The sequence below is a fragment of the Apis dorsata genome, unplaced genomic scaffold (assembly GCF_000469605.1).
Source record: "Apis dorsata unplaced genomic scaffold, Apis dorsata 1.3 scaffold_165, whole genome shotgun sequence".
Taxonomy (NCBI): Eukaryota; Metazoa; Arthropoda; class Insecta; order Hymenoptera; family Apidae; genus Apis; species Apis dorsata.
Genome location: NW_006263454.1, coordinates 826784 through 837531, shown reverse-complemented (window position 1 = coordinate 837531; position 10748 = coordinate 826784). Strand labels below are relative to the sequence as shown.

Genomic DNA, 10748 nt, shown 5'->3' with positions numbered 1-10748 from the left:
TTCGACGCCAGTCGTGTTTCTTTCTTATTTTTTTTTTTTTTTTAAATATTTGGAATATTTATAAGAAGAGATAAGAGATAAGATCTCGTGTATCTCGAGAATTCGACTGTCGTCGATGGATGGATGGGATTTTTGTATAAATTTCGTCGAGATAAGCGTTGCGAATGGATAAAATAATATTCGTGCAATGATATCCAAGAGTGGAATCCTTTGGAGGAGGATATTCGAGGAAACGGCATTTGTATTTTATATTTTTATATAGTTTGTAGAACTCGTCAGCGTCGACTTTGCAGAATATTTAGCGGTCTGCATCTGTGATCGAACGCCTAGTCTTCACGGATGAAAATATTTTTCACGAATTATCATATTGTTTCGATGTTGCGATGTAAAGAGATCACGCATATTTGGAACGAAGAAGGAGTGTTTCTTCGTTCGTTACAAGAGTTTTCGTTACGAATTGAATTCTAATCGAATCGTTCTGATATTTTTCTAAAAATGTATCCATATATCGTGTTGTGTAAAACTAGTAGATTTAACGAATTCTAATTAATTCTATAATTGATTAAGACGCCCGACGTCAGGGATATTAAATTGTCGACATATCAAATGTTCGCCTATGTTCCGCGAAATTCAACAAAATTTCAGTTTCAAAACGTTTCAACGAGTCAGTTCAATATTTTTTTCCGTGCAGTCTATCGGCAGGATTTTTCTTACATCTTTAATCGTTTTATCATCCCGTGAGTCATATCCCTGCCATATCCAATATTCTAACGAAGAGTGCTGAATTCTCTGATCTGTCATAGATAATAGAGAATCGTGTACTTAAAAATTAATCAAAACCAGCGAAAGAGAAAATTAATTATCATTGAATTTACGTGGACAATGATACATCTTTCCTAGCACACGACTTAAAAATATTTCCAAGCCTCGATGCTTTCGTTAGGATAACGATGATATTAAAATAGAGACATATCCCTTAAAGATTAATCCCGTAGAATTTCGTACGATTTTTCACATTACTGTCTACAATAATGAAGAATACGGAGAGCGCAGCACCTTCGAATCTCATACCTATCTAAAAATATATCTTGTAATGCTCAAGGGCTTGGACGCAGTATTGAATAATAATAAAAAAAAAAAAAACTTTACAATTAAGTTAACACAGGTGCAATGCTCGTGAAACGAGTGCACGTAGGATAAGAATTTAAAAAACGAAGAAAAAGAAAAACCGGGATTCTATATATGAATATATATATAAATATATATACATACATATTATAAATTGTACAGAATGATTATTCGACCATCGTAAGACTATCTCGTTTCTCTTTAGTGTACTGCGCCGAACAATATATATATATGTAAACTTTTTGAAAAAAATCATTTAGCGGAACTGGATAAGGAATAGAGGATAAATTCTTTGAAACAACTATAAAAGTAATAACGGTAAAACCTACTTCTTTCCTCAATTATCAAAGATATCCTTTCTTTCGACTAGTTAATAGCTAAGCGAATTAAACACACAGATACGCAACGAGCGAGACGACGTAAAAACAAAAAAAAATAAAAATAAAATCTGCACTGTGCACTTTCGTGAATTGAAGGTATTATCGTAATCCTTAGATATAGCGATCAGCCAAAAGTCAGATTAGAATTCGTATTAATGCACGCATAACTATATAATTATAATTTCGAGAAAAGTCGTAATTGATGATGCAGGCCGTGGTGTGATATAATCGGAAATAAAATCGGATTTTAAAAAAATTCTAAAAATTTATAACCTTTGATAAATGGTACACATATCGGGCAAAGTGCAATTGAAAAATTATTTATAATTTTTTGTATATATATATATATATATATATATTTTTTCTTTTTCGAAAAATTCCGTGGCCCGCATCACACACGTATGTACATTTGTATCCATATACCGTGTGTGTGAGAATGTATGTGCGTGTACGTTGTGTGTACACATTAAAATAAGAGAAACAAGAGAAAATTGTTTGTAAATTTAATATTAAGAAAAAAAAAACATTTGCAAAATAAATATAGCGCAATATTGAAAATGCCACGGCCTGTTATAATTAGGCTATATGTGTAATTATGTCTTCTATTTATCGACAATAAATTAACGCGAACTATTTACAACTAATCGACAATAAAAAATGGGACATTCGAAGGAAGCGCTGGCCGTCACCGAAAGGGATGTTCGTTTGTACGTAGATAAAGCTAAAAATTGAAAAAAAAATATTCCGAGAAAACGTATTTTTCAAAAGCTACATATATATTAAGGATATAGTAATATAAATGTATATGTATATACATATATATATATATATCTGATCTATCCTGAAAAGGGTCGCGCCTAGCTTCGCTTGCTAGATTTAATATTTTTGTAATGATGCTTAGACATAGCTCGTTTGTACCTTTGCAAATTAAGAAACTTGTTTATAAATTCGCGCACTATGGTCAAATTGATCGATGACGCGCGAAATTCGAATCGAATAGAGCGAGGTGATTAACTCGCATTGCGATTACCAGAAGAAAAATTATAATTCGCGATCGAGATACAATGTAATATAAATTTTGCGAAAAAAATTCGTAATTCTTCGATTGAATTTGAATTTACGCTTTAATCATCTTTCTATTACCAATTTCTTAGATTATGTCGTATATAGTTATGCTAATCTACTAATGGAACGATTCTAAAAGCAAATAAAAATTTATGAGAATTCATTAATTCTCGAATCGAGGTCAGTTGAAGAGATACGAATAGCACAAAACAATCCTGCCGATACGGTGGTATGATATTTGCATTAAAAGAGATGTGCACGTGTCGAACGAGTGCATTCTGTATTTATGCTACGAATAAGTATGTACTTAAAAATTCATTAGCGTCTGCATTTATACCTCTCTAGAAATAACAGGCGATATTGAATATCCAAGCGCTAAATAACCTTCGGCGGAACCAACTACTTGCGTGTTTGTATAGAAATCCATATACACCATATATAAAATGCCAAAAAAAAAAAACAGACATAATCGTCAAACGATTGTTTTTCTTATTCTCTTTTTACCAAGTATTTCCTATATATATATGATACATAGTGTTTATAAATAAACAATCCTGTAATTAATTTTCGCAGATATAGATTAAGAAATTGATTTCGTTACTAGATATTATGCTGTCTCTCAATAAATAATTAAAATTTGCTTAAAATTGTGAAAGTTATTTCGCGAACGGTACAATTATAGCCATCTATGCTCAACAGAACGTACTACGCTGTATCGGAACAAATAATGAAACGAAAATTCAATTTCAAAATATGAAAACACTTACCCAATTGCGGCACCGAAACGTAGGTTTCACAATCCACCAAAAATTGGCCAGTTTGCATAGCACCAAGGGCAACGACTCGTTTCGTCAGGAATTCGATGGTTTGTGGTCCAGTTCTATTTTCTATCATCGGATATTGTTGCAAACTACAAGCACACAAAATGCCGGTTACCAAAGGAATAATAAACTTCCATATTCTTGTATTTAAATAAATATAAATACTTGTGATATATATTAATTATCAAATGAATATCGCGATAATTGAAATAAAACATTCTAGAATATTTATATTGCTCTGACATGTGTTATTTCAACATAACCTCTAAACGTCAAAAGATAGAGAAAGTACATATAGTACACGAAATTACGCGTCCATCGTCGTATAAATAATAAATATAAATGAATAGAAAAAATGGCTTTAATTGCAAAATTACTTACACTGTAACACCCATTTTCTTGAAAAACTTTTTACACTTTAGAAACCGGATTACACACACGAAATACTTGTCAAATGAAGAGAACGCGCGCAACTTGAATAACCTTCTAGTGATATTTCATGCCTAACGATAGATGGCACTATATGTACAAGACATGGTGACCTCTGCATTGAAAGAAGAGAATAAAATTTTTTACCATTCGAATATATTAAATTTAAAAATTTTTCTTATTCAAAAAGAATATTTTTATTAATAAAATTAATATAATTGATATAATAATTATATGATCCTTCATATTTTTTTTACAAATGCAAAATAAATATATATTTAAATATATATTTAAAAAATATATATTTAGAAATATATATATTTACACAATTAATTAATTGCGTAGTAGTAATTGAATATAAAGATTGATTATAAAAATATTAAGAAAATATATACTTAAGAAGAATATAAATTTATTTCTAAATGGTAAATAAATAATGTTGATGTACTATCTTTCATAAATACAAGGATCCATATTTACATACAAATAAATATAAATAATTTATATATTATTTTTATTTAAATATTTAATTATGTATTACCTTTATTGGAAAAACACAATAGCAATTATAAATATAAATATTAACTTGAACTTTCTATAATTATATTTATATCATAATTTAATAGAGACCACTACCACCATGTGACGAATTGTTACTAGACAATATCCCCGCAAATATTCTATAAATTCAAATTTCGCATAGATGGCGTTTTTAAACAATACATGTAACCAGTAAAATGAAACCAGTAAAATAAAGTATCGATGACAGAATACCTATCGAATGTAATTTCACTCGCTTCAAGAGATGGCGATATAGTACGTTCAAGTGTGCTTCGAAATGGCGATATCGGTTAGAACTTGAGCAAGGTGTTTTATTGTTGATATGTAGACAGTATCGAATTCGGAATGAAATGCAAGTGACAAGTTTTCACGCATATATAGTTGTAAATTTCCATGATAGAATTTCTCTACTAAAGAGAAAGATGAAGACGTCGATGATAAAGACGTCGATGATGAAGACGTCGATGAAGACGATGTTGAAGACGATGTGCAATTTGAAAACGAGGTAAGAATAATTTGCACTCTATATATTGTATAAATCAACGTAGCACAAGATTCTTAACCATGTTTGGACATCCATGCCGGCCATGTGCTTTATTTCAAAATACGTGACATCAATACATACAATGCATATTCAATAATATGCAATTCGTATGCGACTCGTATGCAATTAATTGACCCTTAAGAGTATAATACACCGCGAAATGAATATTACAAATAGCTTTGTTCGAATAATTGTGAAAGTTTGAAAACTGCTAGAACTTGCTTGAATATTTTATTAGTGATATAGGATTGTAATTCAAGAAGTCAATAGATATGTATGAAGTTGCCATTAACACATTTCCCGCCAATTTCACGACGCCATTACTTTGATTTCACATCGACGTAATCGATCTATAAAAATACTATAAATTATATATTTATTCAAAATATTTTACGATATGTAATTAAATAAATAATGAAAAAATATTATTCAAGAATGAAAAATAGAATTTTTTATATTTTTCTATTCGATTTTATAATGAAAATATGTGCACTGTATGTAAAAAATATCAAAATCAATGCATCTTTTTATCATATTTGGCAACTTTCACGAGTTTTCAAGTTATCCATTTCACGAAATTTTTTATTTTAATTAAATTGCTAAATATCGGTTATACACGTAGCTGAAACGAGAAGTTTGATATCGATCATCGATCAGCCATGACGAATTTGTTATTAACCGAAAAGATCGAGCTATCGAAATTCTCGTTCGAGAGTGAATCGTCAAAATGGTGTCACGACGGTTTGTGTAGTGATGTGTCGTCATAAAAAGAAAGAAAAAAGAGAAGAAAAGGGGAAAAAACAAATCTTTACAAAGGTAAAAATTAATTCGCTACAACAAACGTTTCTCGATTGTTCTCGTTTTCGATGTTATCGCTTCGGCACATTCTGTGAATCGGTACACGATCGTTTGAAGATGCAAAGGGTTACTACTTTGTGCTCTCGTCGCGAGTGCTTGCCTCTTATCGACGCTATTTACGCGACATAGCTATATTCCGAGCATTGGAGAGAGACTTTAATAAAAACTGTGCTTCGACAGACATGGAAAGAGAAAGAGAGAAAGAAACAACAGAAAGAAACGACGTTGAAATACAGGTCATTCCGATTAAGCACGCGCGTTTCTGGGGTGCATTAAAACCTGTGCCGGCACAAGGTCTCGTTTATTAAAACCGCGCGACCGGAATTGACCTTAATCGTGCGTCTTTTTCGGCCATCTTCGTCGCGATTCCTCGAAACGATTCTACGAACGTCGCACGCGTATTTCGCACGCGAGGCCATGCGGTTGAATGCGTGCCACGCGTTTGAAAACGCCTCTTTTGTTCGGCTCGCTTTGCGATTTTTAAGCGGAGATAAATTTCTACTGATTTGTTGAGGAATTTTTGCTGCAACCTTTGTGCATTTGACATGAACCATGTTTCGAGAAAATGGATTTCTGTGAACTTGAAAAGATCGGAATTAAAAGGATTTAATCATTCGATCGAAGAAGAAAATTGGGATAAAAAAATGATAAAAATATAATTGTGAATAACAAAAATAATGGAAGTGAATATACTTAGATATTTTATGTGTCGTTGATTACGAAAATATGAAATTACAAACAGCATTTAAAAATAACGTATAGAGTACGAACGAACCAGTTGAGATAAATGATAAATGTGGCACGCACCATAAAGGGTTAAATGTGATATTCATCAAACACGCATTTCTAGCAAACGTTCGGGAACACTTGCGTTGAAATATTTACGTTGAGGCAGAAATACTCGGTAAATAATTTATAAACAAATATTTATAAATAAAAGCTTTGATTCGAAAAATATTATTTATCCGTATCAAACGGGCACGAACGCAAACGATTTTTAATATACAAAAATTGCTTCGATTATTTTCAATTACTTACAATCGTTTCTCATTATTTGCCACTCTTGATGACTATATTTTTCTATTGAATTAAATTTTAATAAAATTATGTGTATTCTTCAAATTTTATAAAAAACAAAAAAAAAGAATGTAATAAAAGAATATTTTATCATCCAATTAATCTATTATTATATTATCGTTTGCGTATCTTGAAATTCCAACTTTTAATGAATTGAATAATATTTCTGCTACAACTTTTAAATATTTACGTCTCATTTTTAACCTTTTTCTGAACTCACAAGATTCTGATCATCGAGCTTTAGCAAATCTGAGATTCGAAGCTCGAAATAACAGAGCTGTGTAAACCTTACACAACCTTCACTCGTGTGCTGAATAAATCAATCGGTCCATCTTCAATCTTCTAATCCATTCATTACAAACGTTAACAAGTATTTCTCAAACATTTTTCCTAGCCAGTGGATAATCCATTCACCTCGATCTCTATTCAACTCTTTCGCGTCCCATGGAATTAATCGTTCTTACGGTTCCATAAACCTTCATATTCGAAATTCCGTCATTTCTACGAAATGGAACCGCTCAAATATAGATATCGTGACCCAGAAATTTTTTTGCAACCGAATAGACGCGCGTCTCTCAGGATTTCACCGCGGAAGAAACGCTCTCACAGCCCTTCATCCGCGACCTAAATATCCGAATCGGGTGGAAAGCGTTCGTAGAATCGGTGCATTTCGATCCAAAACGATGATAACCAATTCTCGCGACGTTCCTTTCAAACATTTAACTCATATCATAACGGACCATATATTTGCCAATATATCCCGTTTATTTCGTGGTAATTATGGTTGGACTGTCGGTGAAATTAACCTCTCGCTTCATCACGTTTCAGGTGGCCGCTAATCGACGACGGGAAACCGCATTAAGCTTCACTCATCAAAATGTGAATTTCGAAGAGGGAACGTTATTATTACGAAGAAAGCAGCAATGTAGAAACGAGAATTTGTTGCGGATATACGATATAATTTCGATACTGTATCCACGATAACTGCATGGCATCTTCCAGTCAATCCGTCCACGTGAGTACATATCATCGTATATTTCCATATTATTATGTACATTTGCATACCCGTAAGCATCATTTTCTAAGCTGGTCCAGTTAAGGGCCTGGCAAGAAAAATGACAACTCGAGCGATAAAGTCGAGCGTGGTTCTCTCGTATTTCTCTTTTCCCGGGCACACGCGTCGCTTCGTTCCACGAAGAAATCGTTGAAATGCGCGTCGGCCGGTTGCTCGCGACAATTGAGAATCGCCCTTCGAGGCTGCTGCGAGAGAGTCGCCGAGCGAAATACAAAAATAGGCGCCAATCGTGGCTCGAGATGTACGCAGGAAACTATGACCGGATGTTCGATGGCGCGTGACTCGAATGCGGAGCTTTAAAGCGGGGATACGTTGGATATCGTTAAATATTCCTTCGATAGTGTCGAACCGCTTAAATTTCGCTCTCAAACATTCATTCGAGGCAACTTCGAGTCGACCAAATCCAAGAGTCGACCTCGAGTCGAAGTTAGTGCATACGACAGGTTGATCGAGTTGCAACGAGTCTCGTTTATTAGATTATAAAATAATTTACGACTTCGAATCGTTCAAAGTCGATCGATTGAAACGAGTTTTAACAATACAGTTCGTTATAGATAACTATTATTATACTTTTGTCTGATTAAAAGTTAAGTATTAATTTTAGCAAACGCGTTTGAATATTTTTAATAATGATTCTAAAAAAAAAATCTGAAGCCATTTTTTAATTTTTACTCTGATTCGGTAATTCTAGCGTTAACGGTTTGTCTGAATTATTTAAAATTGTGTTCACATTAGGTCAAGATCAATTTTGAACGACTCGGTCAATCCATCCAATCCTCTGACCGCAAGTTGCTCAATATAAACGTGGTTTTATTCGATTTTCTAATTCTCGTGATAATTGATTTTCGTTAAGAAGATTATATCGTTTACCATGATTCATGGGATTCGATTCTTGGATACAACAGGGATATAATTGAATTGAATTCGATTAAAATTTTCTGGTGTAAAAGTATCAAAAAACAGGAACTGCGTTACGCAATTTGACCTCGACTTACATTATTCTTAGCAGTCTGCTCAACGTTTCTTCCCGAAAATTTATTTTACCTTTATTCCCTACCAAAATAAACGAATTCGGGGAAGGAAAATGAATAAATCTTAGACACTCGCCTTTACCTCCTTCGCTATTGATTCAGGTGCGCTTCTGTTTTTCTTACAATTGCTTCATCCTTCGGTAGAATCGTTTTAGTTACCGAAAATTTAACCTTATAAAATTCTTCGCTTTCTAAAAATCATGCTGTCGTTACTCGTTGCTCAACAGCCTTTTCCAGCCTTCGATTTACGAGGTGTAGGAGCTTAATGTGTCGTGAGAGGCTCGCTAATCGATTTGTACGTCGAATACAAATAAGCAGAGGGCTTATGCGAGCCTCGAACGATCGAGTTCTCGCGAACGTGGTCAAACGATACGTATTTGTAACGAAGGTAAATCGGTGTTTGGTCGCGGATCAATGCTGCCTTTGTACACCACAACCGTACACGATATTCGTATTCGTAAAAAAACAAGTGGTTATGTGGAACAAGCACGTTTAGATATACGCGGCTTTTTCCTCGTCGATGATTCTCCTCCCCCACCAGGAAGCACGTCGGATGACCAAGTCATTGATTCATCGATCACTGATAAACGCGATTAATCATCCTCTTTCTTTCAAAGTTTAAGATTCAGAGAAAGTGTGATCTTTGATGATTGAGCAGTTATTGAAAGTTATCAGACGAAATACCAAGAAATGGAATATAAATGCAATATATTTTGTTGCATACGTAGATCTTTCGAAAATACGTTTACTATATAAATATATATATAGTTTATAAATATTTGTAATAATGTCTTGATTTTTTTTTTTCATTCGATTTTTCTTCTCAAAGATATCATATATAATCTTAGATACCATTTCCAAGGAGTAAAAAAATTCGAGGAAACTCGAGAGATCTATTAGAATTTCCCTATTTATCGGTCCATTGTTCTCCAAGTTTTATTATCCACGTAGATTCAACTCGATCGCATCGTGACACGGTTGCATCCATTACACCCAGCCAATCGAGTGTCGGGCCGAATACTTGGCCCAGTTTTTCGGCCTCGTTTTAATTTCAATATTTTTGCATTGGCGAGCAGAAGCGAGAGAGATTCGACTCGTATAAACGCCGTTTGCGTGGACAAACGGCGAAACAAAAGTTGACATTAACGCCTGTTTGAAAAGTATAATTCAGGGAACGAAGCTTTCACCGATCTTCCTTTCCTTCCCTCCTCACCGAAGAAGAAAATTTCTATTCGCTTTCGTATGCATGCGCCACGGCTTTCTTGCCTCCATCCGCGAAAAGTACTTTGGCTTCTCGGCGAAACCAAACGCTTCACGATTCAACTTCTCGTCGAATCCTCGACGAGTCCTTGGATCATACGCTTCTTCTTTCCACCGTGCTTGGGTAAAAAGTAGACGTCGCTTCCGTCGCTCCAAGCGGTTCAATTCAATCTTCTGGATGTACGATCTTATTACAGCTTCCTCGCTCACTTTCTTTCCTTTCTCTCTTCGAAAAAAGACGTCGGAATTTTTGCTACCATCATTCGTGCACGCATCTTCGACGATGGATAGTGATAAGTAAAATTAGGCAACAATTGTTTTCAATATTCTTTAAGTTTTTAAAATTAATCAACACCGTTTTTCGTTAGAAAAACTTTCGTTAGAATTGGTTAACGTGCGTTCTTCGATTAATCTTTCTTTGTTTATTGAATTGGTTTGTGATTGTTGTTGCGCCAGTTTATCGAGAAGTCGATAAAGTTTAACCGTTCATAACGAAACGGCAACTTTGTTTCCTTTCAT

The 10748-nt window shown here is 33.9% G+C and overlaps 1 protein-coding gene across 1 annotated transcript in view; it reads right to left on the bottom strand.

The window, feature by feature from the left end:
- The window catches only part of LOC102677055 (very-long-chain enoyl-CoA reductase), a 118750-nt gene extending 114812 nt beyond the window's left edge, over nucleotides 1–3938 (bottom strand). Inside the window, exons 1-2 of the mRNA XM_031509647.1 lie at nucleotides 3776–3938; nucleotides 3341–3483 (exon numbers count right to left, since the gene is read on the bottom strand). Coding sequence (XP_031365507.1) covers nucleotides 3341–3483; nucleotides 3776–3789 — 157 coding nt within the window. The 5' untranslated portion in view covers nucleotides 3790–3938. The remainder of the gene's footprint in view (nucleotides 1–3340; nucleotides 3484–3775) is intronic.
- Nucleotides 3939–10748: the final 6810 nt, after the last annotated feature.